This window comes from Leptonychotes weddellii, chromosome 5 (assembly GCF_054177405.1).
Source record: "Leptonychotes weddellii isolate Sample4059 chromosome 5, ASM5417740v2, whole genome shotgun sequence".
Taxonomy (NCBI): domain Eukaryota; kingdom Metazoa; phylum Chordata; class Mammalia; order Carnivora; family Phocidae; genus Leptonychotes; species Leptonychotes weddellii.
The window spans coordinates 86,218,473-86,241,365 of record NC_138373.1 but is presented as its reverse complement, the minus strand read 5'-3'; the positions used below and the strand labels follow the sequence as shown (position 1 = coordinate 86,241,365).

Below are 22,893 nucleotides of genomic sequence, written 5' to 3'. Positions count from 1 at the left end.
CTTATTTTCTCTTTGCCTGGAAATGGAGATAATAGTAATGTCTACTTCATAAGGTTGTTTTGAGAATGAAATGAGTTGATACATATAAAGGATATAGTACCATGCCTGGCATGTGGCAAATACTTTATATGTGTTAGCTGTGTTTATTTTCAGGAAATTCAAGTGCCAAAGTTAAACACATGGAAAGTTGTTTAAACCAATCGTTTAAAGACCTCTTAATCCCTCCACACATAATTTAGGACCAAAATGAGTTGCTAGATTATTGTCAGGACAATACTAACTTAAAAAAAAAAATGTCTACTTCTGCCTGCACTTTAGCCACTTCATCTGCATGATCGGAGGAAGGTCAACAATGGCTTCTGTGAGGAAGGTCACTGACAAGCGGCATAACCCAGTGGAAAGCATTTGTAGAAAAATCAGAGCCATCCAAAAGAGAGAAGAGATTTCAGATCCACTTCGACAGATTCTCAAATATCAGTCTAGCAGTTTTGATAGTCCACAGATTAACACCAAGAAAGATTTTGAAGAGGTACTAAAGAACATGGCGACCACTCCTATTCCTTCGCCCAACACTTGTTTCTTAAGTACTGAGAAAGACGATGCCATCATTACATCTCCTCAAATAATGTCTCCAAGAACCCCATCCATTTCTCACCTCAGCTCTCCCGAGAATGCAACATACCCTGTTCCTCTCACAAGTTCTGAAAACCTCTCAAGGCCAAGATCACAGAGCTCTCAGAATTACACATCTCGGGTATCACAGACCAGGGAAGGGGAACGCTTCTTTAACAAGGATTTGAATAACTGTTGTAATGAAAATAATTTTAGTGCGTCAACACTTGACTTTGATTCAACGTCTGATAAAAACTCTGAATGTTTTACTCCTCAGGAATCACTGGTGAAAAAATTATCTCTAAATGGAGCTGGTAAATATTAATCGTTTAGTGTTAGTTCTTCCAATAAAGGAATAAGCACTTTCTGAATACCTGAGTTAAAAAAACCCAATCCACATGATTAAAACTTGGATGGAAGCATCCATCTTTCCCTTTTTAAGTATGTTTCTTTTTCTCTCTTAAAGAATTTTTCATTTTTAAAAATTATTTTTAAATTTTTTAATTGATGTATAGTTGACCTATTTCAATTATATACTTTATTAAATGCTCACCATGATAAGTGTAGTTAATGTCTGTCACCATGCAAAGTTATTACAGTATTGTTGACTATATTCCCTATGCTGTACTTTTCATACTCATGACTTAATTTATTTTATAACTGAAAGTTTGTACCTCTTAATCCACTTCACCTATCCTGTCCCCTACCTCCCTTCTGGCATTCACCAATTTGTTCTCTGTATTTTTCAGTCTATTTCCTTTTGTTTGTCTGTTTTGTTTTCTAGATTCCACACATAAGTGAAAGTATATGGTGTCTTTCTCTGTCTGACTTATTTCACTTAGTATTATGCCCTCGAGTTCTATCCATGTTATCCTGAATGCAAGATTTTATTCTTTTTTATGGTTGAGTAATATTCCATTGGGTATATATACCACTTCTCCTTTATCCCTTTATCAGTAGACATTTAGATCACGTCCATATCTTGGCTATTGTAAATAATGTTGCAGTAAACATAGGAGTGCATATATCTTTTCAAATTAATATTTTTGTTTTCTTTGGATAAACACCCAGAAGTGAAATTACTAGTATTTTCATTTTTAATTTTTTGAGGGACCTCCATATTGTTTTCCATGGTAGCTGTGCCAGTTTACAATCCCACCAGTAGTTCATAAGGGCTCCCTTTTCTCCATATTCTTACCAACAGTTGTTATTCTTGACTTTATGATGCTCATTCTGACTGGTGTAAGGTGATATCTCACTGTGGTTTTGTTTTGCATATCCCTAATGATTAGTGAGGTCAAGCATCTTTTCATGACCATTGGTATGTCATCTTTGGGAAAATGTCTATTCAGTTCCTCCTCCGATTTTTTAATTGGGTTATTTGGTTTTTTGGAGTTGTTTGTTATTTCTGTATCTTGGATATTAACTTCTTATTGGATATATCATTTGCAAATATCTTCTCCCATTCATTTTATTGATAGTGTATTGCTATTTCATTTTATTGATAGTTTTCTAAGCTGAGCAAAAGCTTCTTGGTTTGATATGGTCCCAATACTTTATTTTTCCTTTTGTTTCCATGTCCTGAAGAGAAAGATTCAGAAAAATATTGCTAAGGTCAATGTCCAAGAGTTTACTGCTTCTGTTTTCTTTTAGGAGTTTTATGGTTTCAGTCTTTACATTTTGATATTTAATCCATTTTAAGTTGATTTTTGTGTATGATGTAAGGAGTGGTCTAGTCCCATTCTTTTCCATGTCGTTGTCCAGTTTTCCCAGTATTATTTATTGAAGAGACCATCTTTTCCCTACTATACGTTCATATCTCCTTTGTCATAGATTAATTGACAATGTAAGTGTGGGTTTATTTCTGGGCTTTCTATTCTGCTCTATTGATCTATGAGTCTGTTTTTGTGCCAGTACCATACTGTTTTGATTACTACTGCTTTGTAATATAACTTGAAATCTAGGATTGTGATGTCTTCAGCTTTGTTCTTCTTTTTCAAGATGGCATTGGCTCTTTGGGGGTCTTTTGTGGTCCCATATAAATTTTAGTATTTGTTGTTCTAGTTCTGTGAAAAAGATTTTTTTTAATTTTAGGTAGTTAACATACAGTGCAATATTGGTTTCTGGGGTAGAGTTCGGTGATTCATCACTTACATACAACACCCAGTGCTCATAACAAGTGCCCTCCTTAATACCCATCACCCATCTAATCCATCCCCAACCCACCTTCCTCCATCAACCCTCTGTAGTTAAGGAATCTCTTTTAGCTTGTTTCCCTCTCTCCTTTTTTCTTTTCCCTTTTCCATATGTTCATCTGTTTTCTTTCTTAAATTCCACATATGAGTGAGATCATATTGTATTTGTCTTTCTCTGACTGACTTATTTCACTTAGCATAATACACCCTAGTTCCATCCATGTCGTTGCAAATGGCAAGATTTCATTCTTTTTGATGGCTGAATAATATTCCATTGTGTGTGTGTGTGTGTGTGTGTGTGTGTGTACACACATACCACATCTTCTTTATCCATTCATCAGTTGCTGGATATTTGGGCTCTCTCTGTAGTTTGGCTATTATTGATAATGCTGCCATAAACATTGGGGTGCAGGTATCCCTTCAAATCTGTATTTTTTGTATCCTATGGGTAAATAAATACCTAGTACTGCAATTTCTGGGTCATTGGATAGTTCTATTTTTAACATTTTGAGGAACCTCCATACTGTTCTCCAGAGTGGCATCAGTTGACATTCCCACCAATAGTGCAAGAGGGTTCCCCTTTCTCTGCATCCTCACCAACACCTGTTGTTTCTTGTGTTGTTAATTTTAGCTATGCTGACAAGTAGTAGTATTTTGATAGAGATTGCCCTAATTTTATAGATTGCATTGGGTAGTATGGATATTTTAACAATAGTAACTCTTATAATCCATGAGGATGGTATATCTTTCCATTTTTTTGATATTGTTTTTAATTTCTTTCATCAATGTCTTATAGTTTTCAGATTACAGGTATGTCACCTCTTTAGTTAAATTTATTTTATTTTATTCTTTTTGATACATTTGTAAATTGGATTGTTTTCTTAATTTCTCTTTCTGTTTTTTATTGGTGTATAGAAATACAACAGACTTCTGTATATTGATTTTGTATTCTGAGACTTTACTGAATTCATTTATACTTCTAAGAGTTTTTGCTGTAGTCTTTAGGGTTTTCTATATATAGTATGATGTCATCTGGAAATAGTGACAGTTTTACTTCTTCCTTACCAATCTGGATGACTTTTATTTCTTATCTGATGGCTGTGGCTAGGACTTTCAGTACTATGTTGAATAAAAGTGGTGAGAGTGGACATCCTTGTCTTGTTCCTGATCTTAGAAGAAAAGCTCGCAGTTTTTCACCGTTGACAATGATGTTAGCTGTGGGTTTTTCAAATAAGGCCTTTATTATGTTGAGATATGTTCCCTCTAAACCTCCTTTGTTGAGGCTTTTTTATCATGAATGATGTTGTACTTTGTCAAATGCTTTTCCTGCATCTATTGAGATAGTCGTATGGTTTTTATCCTTCATTTTGTTAATATGGTGTATCACATGGATTGATTGATGCATATAGAATCATCCTTGAATCCATGAAATAAATCCCACTTGATTGTAGTGAATGATCTTTTTAATGTACTTTTGAGTTCAATTTCCTAGTATCTTTTGCAGATTTTTGCAATTATGTTCATCAGAAATATTAGTCTGTAGTTTCCTTTTTTGTAGTGTCTGTCTGATTTTGGTGTTAGGGTAATGCAGGCCTCATAGAATGAACTGGAAGCTTTCTGTTCTCTTACATTCTTTGGAATAGTTTGAGAAGAGTAGGTATTAACTCTTCTTTAAATGTTTGGTAGAATTCAACTGTGAAGCCATCTGCTCCTGGACTTTTGTTGGGAGTTTTTGATTACTGAAAAGTGGTCTGTTCAGATTTTCTATTTCTTTCTGATTCAGTTTTGGGAGATTGTATGTTTCTAGGAATTTATCCATTTTTTCTAGGTTGCCCAATTTGTTGGTATACAACATTTTGTAGTAGTCTCATAATCCTTTGTATTTCTGTGGTATTGGTTGTAACTTCTGTTTCATGTCTGATCTTATCTGAGTCCTGGCCTTTTTTTTTTTTTTTTTTTTAGATTTTATTTATTTATTTGACAGGAGACAGAGAGAGAGTGAGACAGGGAATATAAGCAGAGGGAGTGGGAGAGGGAGAAGCAGGCTTTCCACTGAGCAGGGAGCCCGATGTGGGGCTTGATCTCAGGACGCTGGGACCATGACCTGAGCTGAAGGCAGACGCTTAACGACTGAGCCACAGATGCTTAACGACTGAGCCACCCAGGCATCCCCCCCTTTTTTTTTTGATAAGTCTGGCTGAAAGTTTATTGGTTTTTGTTTATCTTTTCAAAGAATCCGGCTCTTAGTTTCATTGATCTTTTCTATTGTGGGTTTTTTTTTTTTTTTCAGTTTCTATTTCATTTATTTTCCCTCTTCCTCTACTTCGATTTCCTTTCTCCTGCTAACTTTGAACTTTGTTTTTTCTTTTTCTAATTCCTTTAGATATAAAGTTAGATTGTTTATTTGAGATTTTTCTTGTTCTTGAAGTAGGCCTGTATTGCTATAAACTTCCATCTTAGAACAGTTTTTGCTAAGTCCCAAAGATTTTGAACCAACAAAGATTTTGTGTTTCCAATTTCATTTGTCTCCAAGTACTCCTTGATTTCATCTTTGACTTCCTCATTGACCCTTAGGTTGTTTAGCCACTAAGTGTTTTGTGTTTTTTTGTGTGTTTTTTCCAGTTTTTTTCTTATAATTGATTTCTAGTTTAATAGTACTGTGGTTGAAAAAGATGTTTGATATGATATACAGTCTTCTTAAATTTACTTGTGCTCATTTTATGGCCTAATGAAATCTATTTTGGAAAATATTCCACGTGCACTTGAATGTGAATTTTGTTGTTTTTGAATGGAATATTCTGTATCTATCTCTTAAGTCCATCTGATATAATGTGTCATTTAAAGCCACTCTTTCCTTATTAATTTTCTGTCTGGATGATCTATCTGTTGATGTAAGTGAGGTGCTAAAGTCCCCTACTTTATTCTTCAATTTCTTTCTTTATATCTGTTAGTAGTTGCTTTTTGTATTTAGGTGCATAGGTTGGGTGCATAGGTATTTACAATTGTTATATCCTCTTATTGGATTCATCCCTTTATAATTATGTAAATGGCCTTCATTGTTTTTGTTTCAGCCTGTGTTTTAAAGTGTATTTTGTCTAAGTATTGCTACCCCAGCTTTTTTTTTCCATTTGCATGAAATATCTTTTTCCATTCTTTCATTTTCAGTCTTTATGATTTTAGTTTAGGGTCTTTTGTAGACAGCATATAGATGAGTCTTGTTTTTTTTATCTACTTAGTCACCCTATGTATTTTGATTGGTGCATTTAATCCATTTACATTTAAAGTAATTATTGATAGGCATGTACTTATTGCCATTGTGTTAATCATTTTCTGACTGTTTTTGTAGTTATTCTCTGTTCCTTTCTCCTTCTCTTAGTCATTTCTCACAGGGAAGAGAATTTCTTTAGTGTGCTTGGATTTCTTTCTCTTTACTTTTTATGTATTTATTACAGGTTTTTGGCTTGTGGTTATCATGGGGTTCATATATAACATCTATGTATATAGTAATCTGTTAAGTTGATGGTCACTGAAGTTCAAACACATTTTAAAAGAACCACAGTTTTACTCCCCCCCTCTATATTTTATGTATATGATGTCATATTTTACATCTCATTATATTGGGTATCCCTTCACTAATTTTTGGAGGTGTAATTGATTTTACCACTTTTGTCTTTTAACCTTTATACTAGCTTTATAAGTGACTGATCTGGTATCTTTACTCTGTTTGCTTTTACCAGTGAAATTTTTCCTTTTATAATTTTCTTATATCTTGTTATGACTTTTCTTTTTTCACTTAAAGAAGTCCCTTTAACATTTCTTGTAAGGCTGACTTAGTAGTGAGGAACTCCTTTAACTTTTGTTTGTCTGGAAACTGTCTTTCAATTCTGAATGATAACCTTGCCATGTAGAGTATTCTTGGTTGTATTTTTTCCCCCCTTTCAGCATTTTGATTATATTGTGCCACTCCCTTTTGGCCTGCAATGTTTCTGCTGAAAAATCAGCTGATAGTCCTATGGGGTTTCCCTTGTACCTGTTAACTCTTCTCTTGCAGCTTTTAAGATTTTCTCTTTATCTTTAATTTTTGCTATTTTAATTATTATGTGTCTTGTCAGTCTTCTTGGGTTCATCTTGTTTGGGGCTCTCTGTGATTTCTGAACCTGGATGTCTGTGTCCTTCCTTAGGATAGGGAAGTGTTCAGCTATTATTTCCTCTAATATGTTTTCTGCCCCCTTCTCTCTCCTCCTTCTGGGATCCCTATAATGTGAAAGTTATGCTTGATGTTTTCCAAGAACTACCTTAACCTGTCCTCATTTTTTGAAGTTCTTTTTTCTGTTCAGCTTAGTTGCTTTTCACTACTTTGTCTTCCAGATCACTGATCTATTCTCCTGCATCATCAAATCTGCTATTGATTCCCTCTAGGGTATTTTTCACATCAGTTATTATATTCTTCAGCTCTGGCTGATTCTTTTTTATATTTTCTATCTCTTTGTTGAGGTTCTCACTGAATTTATCAAGTCTGGTGAGCATCTAATGACTGTTACTTTGAACTCTTTATGAGGTAGATTGCTTATTTCCATTTCATTTAGCTCTTTTCCTGGGGGTTTGTCTTATTCTTTCATGTGGTTCATAGTCCTCTGTCCCTTCATTTTGTCTGACTCTATTCATTACTATGTATTAGGTCAGCCTTCTAGTCTTGAAAGTAGTGGCCTTATGTAGAACATATCCTGTGAGGCCCAGTAGCAATCCCCCGCCTAGTCCACAAAACCAAGTGTTCCAGAGGTGTTCCTTGTGAGGCCTATGTGTGCATTCCTCCTGTGACTGGGTCATGACTGCTACTGGTCCTCTGGTGGGCAGGGCCAGCCCTTAGCCCAGCTGTCTGCAAGATGGGTGGCAGGGCTTGCTTCCAGCACAGCTGAATGAAAGCTGTGATGTGATGGATACAACCTGATTTGGGAGTAAGGACGGCTATTTAGGTGTTGGTTATTTCTTTATAATTTTTATACCTATTTTGCACATTTTACCAGTGTCTTGAATAATTTTTTTGAGCTCATCAGCTGATTTACCAGCTCCAATCATTGGAACTTCTTACATGTCATCAGTGATCCCTCACTGGAAATATATACCTCAAATTTATAAAATCAAGATACAAAATTTAGCTCAAAATTGTTAATTTTAGAGTATGTAAAAGTTACTATCCTTACAAGATTTAGAGTCACTCCCAAACGTAGCCAATGAAAGAACTGACAACCTGCATGTCCCAGGCAGAAAGGAAGCCAAGTCACATTCTTAGTGATGCAGGCCGGCTGAGTCCCAGAACCCAGGGGAGGGTCTCAATGGACCAGCCATGACCCTTCCTTGGCATCATGCAGAATGGAAATCAAATGTGAGCCAGAGAAAGTGGAAACAGAGTTTATTGAATAGTGTGACAGACATAATAGCAGACGGAGTATCTGGGAGACTCAGAAAGGAGAGAAGAATGAGTCTCATCATTGTTAGGGGTTTGTATTAGGAGAGTCTAGGGTACATGTTCCTCCAGGAATCCAGGGTAGGGTACAGTCAAAGGCAAGTGTCAGGTGAACAAGAGGGGTTACTCCATAAATTACCAAAGATAAGGGTATTGATGCCAGTATCAGTTGAGGTTTGTTTGAAGCTAATGTCCTGGGACATGTTTAGGATATGGCTCTTCTTATGTGTTATCAGGTGTTTGGGGCCTAGGACAAAACTTAACGATTAACTTTCTGGCCTCTGCCTGTTGCAGAATCATTGAGCCAACAATCAAGAAAGAGTTCTTGAGATGTTTTACGGTGCAACTTTTAGTAAGTTTATTTAAGTAGCACCGAGACAGGACCCGTGGTCAGAAAGAGCTGAACTTTTACTGTATGAAGCTGGTGGTTGGTTATATGCTTAGTGCTCAAAGGGGAGGGGACATACAGGGAGTATTAGATCATAAATGTTTTCTTTCAATTTCTACTCATAAAACTACTTTTGCAAGATGTCTCTGGTGCTTATCATTGAGCTTGATATTAACTATTAGTGAGAAGTACAGGCAGTCATGAGACCCTTTAAGAATGTAGCAACAAGCACGTATTTGATCCTTATCAGAACTATGCAGGCTATAGGCCAGCCTTCTGGGCTAAACACGAACATTTTTCTGCTTCTATCCCTCATCACCCCTTGAAGTGGGAAGATAGCTTCTTTGGCTTGTTCGGAGACAAAATATGGAACATGAGTGAATAGGGTCTAGCAGAAAAACAACAGAAATGGAGACTTTCTAAAATGGAATCCCTTCAGCTTTCCTACTTCAGTAAGACCTAAAACGATACAAGCAAGAAGGAAATAGTTATTTCTAGGAGATAAAGGATCAATAACCAATGAGTCTGGATTTGGGAAGGAAAGAACAATGTGAATTTATTTCCATCTTTGGGCTGAGGAACAAATCTATTTACAAAAACTCTTGAGGATCCTCTCTGGGTTTAGGAAATTCTTCAACTAAGACCCTTAGTTCAGACTTTGACCAAGGAGTAAAAGATGCCTGATGAGGACCTCTGGTAGTCCTGAATGGCCTTATTTTTAAAGATTTTATTTATTTATTTGACAGAGAGGGAGAGAGCACAAGCAGGAGGAGTGGCAGAGGGAGAAGCAGGCTCCCCCCTGAGCAGGGAGCCCAATGCGGGGCTCGATCCCAGGACCCTGGGATCATGACCTGGGCCAAAGGCAGATGCTTAACCAACTGAGCCACCCAGGTGCCCTTGGATGGTCTTATTTTTAAAAGTAACTGTTTAATAGTCTCTTTAGAGTGGAAAGACAATTCAGAAAGAGGATAACTAGGATGAATGCTCAAAGGATAGAGGGGAGCACTAGGAGTTACATCAGTCTTGTAGTCTTATTTTAGCTACATTGTCTCTTTTTCATTAGCTTTTTGTAATGAATCTTTCAGTGGAACTACTTTGGAATTTTGAAACTTTTTGGAGGCTCCTACATGCCAATTAAAACAGGTATCCCATTCTGTTTAATTTGGGAACCCTTGCTTTCAAGTGCACTTCTTAAATGATCTTACCTAATTAGAACAGTTCCCATACTGGTCACTGTATTTCTAGGTTGTAATACCCTTGAGGGCTGGGAGCAGTATTGATAGGACCCTATCTGCAAATGGAGTTAACACACATTTCTTCTATTCAGCCATATCTACCTGCAAAAGAAGTGAAACTCACATTTCTGTCTGGCCTTATTTTGAGGCCCCCAACCTGACAGTTACCAAGCCAAGTTCCACAGGACACAAAACAAGCTTAGTGAGATTTTGCTGTTTTTGCTAGATAACTGAGATTTCTGGAACTATAGCTCTTAGACACAAAATAAGCAGGTGTGCAAGAAGGTGGCATGCATGACTCTTTAGCATTTAAGAATCCCATTAGCTACCTGCAAGGATATTAAAAAAAAAAAAAGAATCCATTACCTAAAATTGTGGGTTTCTCAGAGCCATACTATACCTAAAAGAGATGTGCCACAAGGTTGGGGTTTGTGTATGTTTAATAGTGTACCTTGTTGCATGGAAATTTCCTTGCGGTTGGTGGGTGACCTAATGTCAATCTAACACATTCTGTGACCAACTTCTCTTGTCATGGGATTCTTCTTGAGGTGACTAGTGCTCTAACAGCCTTTAAATGCTCAACTTATGCCTACCAACTTTTGCAGATTTTTGGCCTCCAATATCCCTGCAAACAAACCTGTCCACCTTAATGTATCAGTAGTAACCTAGAGATGTTACTATATCCTGGCCACAAGAAGGCCCTGTATGCACCACCAATTCCTGTGGAAACTTAAAGTTTTCCACTATGGGAATTGTGGTCTGAAAGGCTAAGGGCTTGGTTCCAGGCAGACCCTTCTGCCAGCTCAGTTGGGCTCTGGGCAGAACCACCAGCTCCACTGGGCTCTGGGCAAATATGCCAGATCAACTGAACTTAGGACATCACCCGTCTGCCCCCACAAGCTGACCTGCCCTGTAAAGGAAAGTCAATTAGATTGAGAGCTCAAATACAACAGAGCAGAGCTCAGAACTGAGAGGAATTTACCCACAGCCCTTGGAAATGACAAGAAAAGCAGCAAACTCAAAGGGTTCACAGGCACCATGGCTGTGTGTCTCGTCATCCCCAAACGCTGCTGGAAGTTCACTTTGGATCCTTTTGCTGCCACCAAATCTGTTAAAAAACAAAATTCAACTGAGTAAATTTGAAGGTCTAATTGGCTTTATTAAATTATTTATGAATCAGGCAGCATCCCATCTAGCAAGTAGGAAGGAATTCAGAGATGTACAAAATAGAAGGTTTTTATTTTATTTATTTTATTTTTTAAATATTTTATTTATTTATTTGAGAGAGAGAGAATGAGAGACAGAGAGCATGAGAGGGAGGAGGGTCAGAGGGAGAAGCAGACTCCCTGCCGAGCAGGGAGCCCGATGCGGAACTCGATCCCGGGACTCCAGGATCATGACCTGAGCTGAAGGCAGTCGCTTAACCAACTGAGCCACCCAGGCGCCCAAAATAGAAGGTTTTTATAAGGAAAATGGAGCAAGAACATTATTAGCAGAAGAAAAGGATTTTTCCAGGCAAGATGGCTTTCCCTTGGGAATAGTGGGGAGGATTTGGGAGGGATTGGGGTGGAGGATGGTGGTGTCTTACCATGTGGATTCTTCCTTTAGGAAGAATTTCAGATTTTCATTCACTAGTGTTAGCATCTATGCCATTGTGCTTTATAATAAGAAATACATATTTGATCTTTGTCCCGTTTTTGGCCCTGAGCTCCTAAAACATCAGGAATTTCCTAAATGATGAGAGCAATAACGGTGTCTTGTTATGTTAATGAGGTGACTTTTGGGCCTCACCTAAGGACAGGGGGCTGGTTGCTAGAGGAGACAATTGCAGGATTAGAAGGTTGGAACTTTAAACTATTCTTCCCTGACCTCAGGATGGGGGAGGGGCTGAATATTGAGTTCTATCATCAATGGCCAATGATTTAACCAATCTTGCCTATATAATAAAGCCTCCACAAAAACCCAAAAGGAGAGGGTTTGGAGAGCATCCAAGTTGTTGAACATGTGGAGATTTGGAGAGAGTGGTGTGCCAGGGAGACGGCATGGAAGCTCTGTGCCCCCTCCCCACACCTTGCCTTGTGCATCTCTTCCATTTGGGTGTTCCTGAGTTATATCCTTTTATAATTAACTGTGGATCTAGTGAGCACAATGTATCCCTGAGTTTTGTGAGCCACTCTAGCAAACCAAAGGAGGGGTTCATGGGAACATCCAATTTATAGCAGGTCAGTCAGAAACACAGGTGATGTCCTAGACTTGGGATTGGCATCTGAAGGTTGTAGGGGTGGGTCCTATGGGATCTGACGCCATCACCAGGCAGAGAGTGTCCAAATTGAACTGAATTGTAAGACACCCAGCTGGTATCCAAGAATTGCTTGGATGTGTGTGGGGGGAGAAAAAAATCTCCACATTGGAATTTGTGATTAGAAACATGGCATCCACTGATATTTCTTGCCTAAATCAATTACTACTATAATTGTTGCCAAATAGAAATATTTTTTATCTCCATCATTCTTTCTATATTTCTTACTTGTCAATCTACTGTAAGGGTTTTACCTTCTTCCTAACTAATTAATATCACAATGAATTCTGGATTCTTCTTATATCCAGTGGTTTATAATCTATTACTATCATTATTTATTTTGAAGCTCAAATTGTCCCAGAGTTGGCTAGCAGGATATTATTTAAGGTGGCTTCTATATCTGCTTGGTATGTTCCCATCTTTCTTTGAGCATTTAATTACTTCCTGGTAACAGCCAGATGTCCCAGGTACTAATACTTTCGACATGTCCTCATTGTTTTTAATAGCTTATTTTCCCTGGTACTATAAAACTCTCTAGGCTTGTCTTATACATTTCCTGCCCCAACCTTGGAATCATGTATTTCTTCAAGTATCCATGGCTCTTTTTCATGGGAAATAATAGAGATTACAATCTGGAGGCAAGGGGCTGTTGTCATTTATGGGTCTTTTCAGTAGTCAGATCTAGGGAGTACTTAAATTTTTTGAAGATAAAGTACATTATGAGTTCAGCAACTATCCAATGCAAATTTAGTATTATAGGGGTTTTACTTGTCTCTTCTGTATCTCTATTTCCTTTCTCACCCATAGAAAATCCTGGTCCTCAATGACACCAATATAAATGCTCATTTGTTTTATTCTTCAATATATACACGACACTTTTAGAATAATAATACCCAAACTACCTGTATTATTTTTCTGTTGCTGAATTTACACAAACTTGGTGGCCTAGAACAATACACATTTATTACCCCATACCTTCTGTGGACCAGGAGTCCATGCACAGCTTAGCGGGGTCCTCGGCTAAGGAACTCACAAAGTTGTAGTCAAGGTGTTGTCCAGGGCAGCTGTGTTATCTGTGGCTCAACAGGGGACTGACCTGCTTTGGGCAGCAGAATTTAGTTGTTTGTGGTTATAGGACTGAGGGTTGTTGTCAGCTAGAGGTGTCCCTCAGTTTCTTGCCAGTTGGGCCTCTCAGCATAAGAAGCCCATAACATGGCATCTTGCTTCTTCAAAGCCAGCAGGAGAATTAGTGACTCCAGCCAAGTCAAGAGCTGTGATCTTAGGTACCTTAATCATATAATCACACACAGGTATATACCATCACCTTTGCAATGTTCTATTGGTTAGACGCAAGACATAGGTCCTGCCCATACTCAAGGGGAGGGAGCTACACAAGGGTGTAAACATTAGGAGGCAGGGATCAAAAAGGACACCCTGGATTCTGTGTACCTCACTACCACAGTAGATTGCTGAAAATGGTTTAAGATTTTTGGGGTCATTCTTTTTTTCTTAAGATACATGCAGTATGTTCCCCAAGTGTGTATGGGAATGTTTCCAGACTTGTTTTTATAATCTGTTTTTTCTCACTTAGTAATTTTGAGTGGTCATCTGTGTCCACAAATTTTCTTCATATACTATACCTTTTTGGGAATATATCATATTTTACTTACCCAATCTGTCTCAATTGGATATTATTTTTTCTCTATTATAAACAGCATCATAATGAATATTCTTGCAGCAAAACATTTCCATGCACCCTTAATTATAGTGTAGGATGAATGGTGTTTATTTATTTCCAGAAAGCTGTTCTGCTTGGGCAGGATTTAAGGAACTATTTCCCTGAAGAAAATAAGGAAGCTCCACTGAAGGGAGATATTGATCAGAGTTCTTCAGAGAAACAGAACCAATTGTGTGTGTGTGTGTGTGTGTGTGTGTGTGTATGGGTGGATGGATGAATGGATGGATGGATAGATGGATGGATAGATGGATGGATAGATGGATGGATAGATGGATGGATAGATGATAGATAGATGATAGATAGATGATAGATAGATGATAGATAGATGATAGATAGATGATAGATAGATGATAGATAGATGATAGATGATAGATAGATAATAGAAAGATAATAGAAAGATAATAAATAGATAGATTTATTATAAGGAATTGGCTGACATGATTATGGAGGCAGGCAAGTCCCAAGATCTGTCTGTAAGTCAGGAAGCTAGAGACCTAAGGAGCTAATAGTTTAGTTCCAGTCTGAATCCAAAGCTTCCCCAATGAGAACCAGGAAAGCATATGGCATAGTTCCTGTCTAGAGGCAGCCTCAAGACCAAAGAAGAGCTGATGGTTCCATTTGAGTCCAAAAGCAGGAAGAAAGCTGAAGTCCCAGTTCAAACAAAGGCAGCCAGGCAGAAAAAATTCTCTTTTACTTAGAGGAGGGCCCATGTTTTTGTTCTACTCAGGCTCACACTCATTAGGAAGGACAATCTGCATTAGTTAGTCTACCAATTTAAATGTTCATTTCATCTAAAAATACCTTCACAGAAATATCCAGAATAATGCTTGACCAAATATTTGGACATCCCATGGCCCAGTTAAGTTGACACATAAAAATCCATGACAGGAGGTATTTTCAGTTTGAGGTATGTGATAGAGGGCTTAGAGTTTTAGTGGAGGAAAATAAGATAAAGATATTCTTGTTGGCTTCACAGCTCTCTCTTCAATTCTACAAATAAAAGGAATAAAAATCATCTCTCTAAATGTATTTTTCCCCTTCTCAGTACCTCCTAACACTGCCAAATGACATTTGCCATTAAATTAATACAGATATTCCTTGACTTATGATGGGGTTACACTCTGACAGATTCATTGTAAATTGAAAATACCCTAAATTAAAAATGCATTTAATACATTTAACCTACTTAACATCATAGCTTAGTCTAGCCTAACTTAAGTGCTCAGAACACTTATATTAGCCTACAGTTGGGCAAAATCATTTAATACAAAGCCTATTTTATAATAAAGTATTGAATATCTCATGTAATGAATATTGTACCAAAAGTGAAAAACAGGATGGTTGTATGGGTACAAAATGGTTGTAAATGTATTTGTTCTCAACCTTTGTGATCGCATGGCTGACTAGGAGCTGCAGCTTACTGCTTCTGTCTAGCATCAAGAAAGAGTATCATATTGCATATCACTAGCCAAGGAAAAGATCAAAATTCAAAATCTGAAGTACAATTTCTACTGAATGTGTATCACTTTGCAACACTGTAAAGTTGGAAATCAAACCATTGTAAGCTGGGGACTAGCTGTACTCTCTTTAAAGTTATTCATGCTTTTGTTAGTCTATATTTACCTCCTTGAGGGAAGAATCTTCACCCCTGCATCCACCCTGTCCCCAGAGCATAGATCTCAAGGCAGGCTTCAGTTAGAAGTAAAAGACAAGTCTTAAGCTTAAATAAGATTGGTGTGTCAGTTACTAACTTAATTTCTGAATGTGATAGTAGGAATGACTGTATCTAAGAATGGCCTCTCCACATCAGTTTACCCAAAAAAGATTTGAAGTACTTACTTGAGACTGAAATTTCATCTAGGCTGGATGCTGAATGCCTTTGTTTTCTCCCCGCATTTTCATATTTAACTAATAACACTTTTTTCGTGCCCTGAGAAAAATATATGCAGTAGTTAATTTTTAACTTTATTTTTGAAATATAGTTGACATAAAATGTTACATTAGTTTCAGGTGTACAACATAGTGATTCAACAAGTCTATACGTTCTGCTGTGCTCTCCCCAAGTGTGCTCTCCCCAAGTGACCTTCTGTCACCATACCACACTATTACAATACTACTGACTGTATTTCCTCTGTTGTGCATTTTATCCTTTTTTTTTTTTTTTTTAAGATTTTATTTATTTACTTGGAGAGAGAGTGAGTGAGCAGGGGAGGGGCAGAAGCAGAGGGAGAGAATCTCAAGTAGACTCCAAGCTGAGCACAGAGCCCGACACAGGGCTCAATCTCATGACCCTGAGATCATCACCTGAGTCAAGGTCAAGAGTTGGATGCTTAACCGACTGAGCCACCCAGATGCCCCTCCCCATGACTTTTTCTATAACTGGGAGCCTGTATCTACCACTCCTCTTCACTTGTTTTGGCCATCCCCCCCACCCCTTCTCCTCTGGCAACCATCAGTATGTTCTCTGTATTTATGGGTCTGTTTCTGCTTTTTGTTGGTTTATTTACTGTTTTGTTGTTTTAGATTCTACATATAAGTGAAATCATATGGTATTTATCTCTGTTTGACTTATTTCACTTGGCATAATACCCTCCGTGTTGTCACAAATGGCAAAAATCTCATCCTTTTTTATGGCTGAGTAATATTCCATTATGGATATATAATGCATTTTTAAATACATATAATGCATTTTAAAATGCAAATTCATTCCTATGTGATATGTGTGTATACATCTTCTTTATCTACTCATCAATCAGTGGATACTTGGGCTGCTTCTGTATCTTGGTTATTGTAAATAATGCTGCAATAAACATAGGGGTGCATGTATCTTTTCAAATTAGTGTTTTTGTATTCTTTGAGTATATACCCAGTAGTGGAATTACTGAAACATATGGTAATTCTATTTTTAACTTTTTGAGGAACCTCCATACTGTTTTCCAGAGTGGCTGCACCAGTTAGCATTCCCACCAACAGTACATGAGGGTTCCTTTTTCTCCACATTCTTGTCAACACTTGTTGTTTCTTGTGTTTTTTTTTTTTTTTTTTTTAAGATTTCATTTATTTATTTGACAGAGAGAGACACAGTGAGAGAGGGAACACAAGCAGGGGGAGTGGGAGAGGGAGAAGCAGGCTTCCCGTGGAGCAGGGAGCCCGATGCAGGGCTCGATCCCAGGACCTGGGATCATGACCTGAGCCGAAGGCAGACGCTTAACGGCTGAGCCACCCAGGCGCCCCGTTTCTTGTGTTTTTTATTTTAGTCATTCTGACAGCTGTGAGGTGATATCTCATTGTGGTTTTGATTTGCATTTCCCTGAATATGAGTGATGTTGAGCATCTTTTCATGTGTCTGTTGGCCATCTGGATGTCTTCTCTGAAGAAATATCTGTGTATGTCTTCTGCCCATTTTTTAATGGCTTATTTGTTTTTTTGTTTTGGTGTTTAGTTGTATAAGTTCTTTATATAATTTGGATAGTACCCTTTATCAGATATGTTATTTGCAAATATCTTCTCCCATCTTGAAGTTTGCCTTTGAGTTTTGTTGATTTTTTTCCTTCACTGTGCAGAAGCTGTTTATTTTAATGTAATCCCAATAGTTTATTTTAGCTTTTGTTTCCTTTGCTTCAGGAGACATACCTAGAAAAATGTTGCTATGGCTTGTGTCAGAGAAATTACTGCCTGTGTTCTTTTCTAGAATTTTTATGGTTTCAGGTCTCATATTTAGGTCTTTTTTCTTTTTTTAATGCAAACTCATTCCTATGTTTATTTTCATTTTCTCTAGTAATTTACAGCATCTGCTATTGATTCTTTAGTCTTCACATTTTTGTGAATTATCTCTTAATATTGACTGCTATACAAAGAAATGATATTTGTCAGTATTTGTAGGATCCTACAATGATCCAGCTATGTAAATAATAGGACCTCACATTATGTTTTTGGATCATGAACACATATTGGGACCTATAGAAAATCAGGCATATTTTATGAAATACAATGATGCAACCAAATAATGTAGATCAACACAATTCTTTTTTCCCTGTCTTTTCTACAAATGTCAGGCAGGAGGCATGACTTAAAATATTCTTATGATCTGTGATTCCAGTAGTAAAAGAACATGTCATTTCGGTAAATGTCCTGTCTCTTTTCTCCCTTGTGTTCTAAATTCCATTGTATAGATATTTCTTTTTCTTTCTTTCTCTTTCTCTTTCTTTCTTTCTCTTTTTCTTTCTTCTTTCTTTCCTTCTTTCTCTTTTTTCATTTCTTTTCTCTTTTCCCATTTTGTCTTTAATTTCTAGTTTCTTTTATTGAAATAAATTTCATCTGTACTGCTTCCTTTTGGAGATTGAGATTTCTCTGTAATCAGTTTTTTTTGTTTGTTTGTTTTGTTTCAGGTGTAGAATTTCTTGATTCATCACTTATATACAACACCCAGTGCTCCTCACAAGTGCCCTCCTTAATGCCCATCACCCATTTAACCCATCCCTCTGCCTACCTCCCCTGCAGTAACCCTCAATTTGTTCTCTGTAGTTAAGAGTATATTTTATGGTTTGCTTCTCTCTCCCCCCACCCCCCATGTTCATCTGTTCTGTTTCTTAAATTCCACATATGAGTGAAATCATATGGTATTTGTCTCTCTCTGACGGGCTTATTTCACTTAGCATAATACTCTCTAGCTCTATCCATGTCATTGCAAATGGTAAGATTTCATTCTTTTTGATGGCTGAGTAATATTCCTCTGTGTGTGTGTGTGTGCGCGCGCGCGCATGCACACATGCTCTTGTATACACACACCACATATTGTCTATCCATTCATCACCTAATGGACATTTGGGTTCTTTCCATAATTTGTCTATTGTTGATAATGCTGCTATATAAACATCAGGAGACATGTATCCCTTTGAATCAGTATTTTTGTATACTTTGGGTAAATACCTAGTAGTGCAATTGCTGGGTCATAGAATAGTTCTATTTTTAACTTTTTAAGGAACCTCCATACTGTTTTCCAGAGTGGCTGTACAAGTCTGCATTTCCACCAACAGTATAAGAGGGTCTCCCTTTCTCCATATCCTCACCAACATCTGTTGTTTCCTGTGTCATTAATTTTAACTATTCTAACAAGGTGTGAGGTGATATCTCATTGTAGTTTTGATTTGTATTTCCCTGAATATAAGTGATATTGAGCATCTTTTCATGTGTCTGTTGGCCATCTGGATGTCTTCTTTGGAAAAATGTTTTTTCATGTCTTCTATCCATTTTTTAATGGGATTATTTGTTTTTGGGGTGTTGAGTTTGATAAGTTCTTTATAGATTTTGGATTCTAATACTTTATCAGATATGTCATTTGCAGATATCTTCTCCCATTACAAAGGTTTCCTTTTAGTTTTGTTGATTGTTTCCTTCACTGTACAAAACTTTTTATCTTGATGTAGTCCCAATAGTTTATTTTTGCTTTTGTTTCCCTTGCCTCAGGAGACATGTCTAGTAAGAAGATGCTATGGCCAGTGTCAAAGAGGTTACTGCCTATGTTCCTAGGATTTTGATGGTTTCCTGTCTCACATTTAGGTCTTTCATCCATTTTGAATTTATTTTTGTGTATGGTATAAGAAAGTGGTCTATTTTCATTCTTTTGCATGTTGCTGCCCAGTTTTCCCAACACCATTTGTTGAATAGACTGTCTTTTTCCCATTGGATATTCTTTCCTGCTTTGTCAAAGATTAGTTGACCGTATAGTTGTGGGTCCAGTTCTGGGTTTTCTGTTCCGTTGACTTATGTGTCTTTTTGTTCCAGTACTGTCTCGATCACTACAGCTCTGTAATATAACTTGAAGTCTGGAATTGTGATGCCTCCAGCTTTGCTTTTCTTTTTCAAGATTGCTTTGGCTATTTGGGGTCTTTTGTGGTTCCATACAAATTTTAGGGTTGTTTGTTCTAGCTCTATGAAAAGTGCTGGTGGTATTTTGGTAGGGATTGCTTTAAATCTGTAGATTGTTTTGGGTAGTATAGGCATTTTAACAATATTTGTTAAATTTTGTGTCATCTTTGTGTCATCTTCAATTTGTTTCATAAGTGTTCTATAGTTCTCAAAGTACAAATCTTTTACCTCTTTGGTTAGGTTTATTCGTAGGTATCTTATGGGTTTTGGTGCAGTTGTAAATGGGATTGATTCCTTGTTTTCTCTTTCTGTTGCTTCATTATTGGTGTATAGAAATACAACAGTTATCTGTACATTGATTTTGTATCCTGTGACTTTACTGAATACATGATACATTCATGTATCACTCTACCAATTTTTTGATAGAGTCTTTTGGATTTTCTACATAGTGTCATGTTGTCTGCAAATAATGAATGTTTTGACTTCTTCCTTGCTGATCTGGATGCCTTTTATTTCTTTTTGTTGTCTGCTGAGGCTACGACTTCCAGTACTATGTTGAATAAAAGTGGTGAAAGTAGATATCTCTGTCTTTTTCCTGACCATAAGGAAAAGCTTTCAATTTTATCCTGATTAAGGATGACATTAGCTGTGCATTTTTTGTATATGGCCTTTATGATGTTGAGATATGTTCCCTCTATCCCTACTTTGTTAAGAGTTTTTCTCAAAAATGGATGCTATACTTTGTTAAATATTTTTCTGTATCTGTTGAGAAGATCATATGATTCTTATCTTTTCTTTTATTAATGTGTATCATATTGATTGATTTGCAAATATTGAACTACCCTTGCAACCCAGGAATAAATCCCACTTGATTGTGGTGAATGATTCTTTTAATATACTATTGGATTCGATTTGCTAGTATTTTGTTGAGAATTTCTGAGTTCATGTTCATCAGGGATATTGACCTCTATTCCTTTTTTTAGTGGAGTCTTTGTTTGCTTTTGGAATCGGGAATGCTGGCCTTGTCGAATGAGTTTGGATGTTTTCCCTCCATTTCTATTTTTTTTTTGAAATAGTTTGAGAAGTCATGTTTATGTCTTTAATCTATTTTGAATTTATTTTTGTGTATGGCATAAATAAGTGGTCCAGTTTCATTCATTTGCATGTAGGTGTCCAATACCAGCTTTTCCTAATACCATTTTTTGAAAAGTGTCTTTTTTCAATTGCATATTCTTGCCTCCTTTGTTGAAGATCAATTGACCATATAAGTGTGCGTTTATTTTTAGGTTTTCTGTTCTGTCCTATTGATCTATTTGTCTATTTTTGTGCCAGTACCATACTGTTTTGATTACTACAGTTTGTAATATATCTTGAAATCTGTGATTGTGATACCTCCAGTTTTGTTCTTTTTCAAGATAGTTTTGGCAATTTGAGGTCTTTTATGGTTCCATACAAATTTTAGGATTACATGTTCTAATTTCACGAGAAATGCTGTTGGTATTTTGACAAGGATTGCATTAAATCTATAGATTGCTTTGGGTAGTATGTACACTTTAACAATATTTGTTCTCCCAATCCATGAGCATGGAATATCTTTCCATTCATTTGTGTCATCTTAAATTTCTTTCATCAGTGTTCTATACTTTTCAGAGTACAGGTCTTTCATGTACTTGGTTAAGTTTATTCCTAGGTATTCGTGCAATTGTAAGTGGGATTGTTTTCTTAAATTCTCTTTCTGCTACTTCATTATTAGTGTATAGAAATGCAATGGATTTCTGTATATTGATTTTGTATCTTGTGACTTCACTGAATTCATCAGTTCTAGTAGTTTTTTTGGGGGGGTCTTTGGGTTTTCTATACATAGTCTCATGTCATCTGCAAATAGTGATAAGTTTTACTTCTTCCTTACTAATTTGGATGCCTTTTATTTCTTTTTCTTGTCTGATTGCTATGGCCAGGACTTCTAGTACTATGCTGAATAAAAGTGGTGAGAGTGGACATCCTTGTCTTGTTCCTGCTTTTATGGGAAAAGCTCTCAGTTTTTCCCCATTAAGTAAGATGTTAGCAGTGGGTTTTTCATATCTGACCTTTATTATGTTGAAGTATGCTCCCTCTAAACCTACTTTGTTGAAAGTTTTTTTTTTTAATCATGAATGATGTACTTTGTCAGATGCTTTTTCTGCTCTACTGAAATGATCATATGGTTTTTATCCTTTCTCTTGTTGATGTGATGTATCACATAGATTGATTTGCAAACATTGAACCACGCTTACATCCCAGGAGTAAATCCCACTTGATCATGAAGAAGGATTTTTTTAATGTTTTGGATTTTGTTTGCTAGTATTTTGTTGAGGACTTTTGCATCTATGGTCATCAGAGATATTGGCCGATAGTTCTCTTTTTTTTGCAGTGTCTTTATCTGTTTTTGGTATCAGAATAATCCTGGATGCATATAATGAATTTGGAAGCTTTCCTTTCTCTCCTATTTTTTCGGAATCATTTGAGAGGAGTAGGGTAGGTATTAACCCTTCTTTAAATGTTTGCTAGAATTCACCTGTGAGGTCATCTGATTCTGAACTTTTTTTGTCAGGAGGTTTTTTGTTTGTTTGTTTGTTTGTTTTTCTTTTTTTAACAGATGCAGTCGCATCACTGGTAACTGGTATATTCAAATTTTCTATTTCTTTCTGATTCAGTTTTGTGGGATGTATGTTTCTAGGAATTTATCCATTTCTTCTAGTTTGTCCAATTTGTTGGCATATAATTTTTCATAATATTCTCTTATAATCCTAATCCTTTGTATTTTTGTTGTGTTGATTCTTTTTTCTTTTCTTCCTCCCTTTCTTTTTTCTTTCTGTCTCTCTCTCTCCTTCTTTCCTCCTCTTCTCTCTTTCTCTTTCTTTCTTTCTCTCTCACTCTTTCCTTCCTTCCTTCCTCCTCTTTCTTTCTTTCCTCCCTCCCTCCCTCTCTCCCTCCCTTCCTTTCATCTTTGAAAAGATCAGCAAAATTGAGTCACCAGGTATCCCTGGATGGAATGTTCTGAATATATCTGTTAGATCCATCTGGTCCAATGTATCCTCCAAAGCCACTGTTTCAT

At 36.8% G+C, this 22,893-nt stretch overlaps 1 protein-coding gene across 1 annotated transcript in view; it reads left to right on the top strand.

Moving 5' to 3' along the window:
- The first annotated feature begins 337 nt into the window (after window positions 1-337).
- The window catches only part of IRAG2 (inositol 1,4,5-triphosphate receptor associated 2), a 118,446-nt gene continuing 95,890 nt past the window's right edge, over window positions 338-22,893 (top strand). The window contains exons 1-3 of the mRNA XM_081818941.1: window positions 338-926; window positions 3,604-3,617; window positions 9,745-9,802. Coding sequence (XP_081675067.1) covers window positions 353-926; window positions 3,604-3,617; window positions 9,745-9,802 — 646 coding nt within the window. The 5' untranslated portion in view covers window positions 338-352. The remainder of the gene's footprint in view (window positions 927-3,603; window positions 3,618-9,744; window positions 9,803-22,893) is intronic.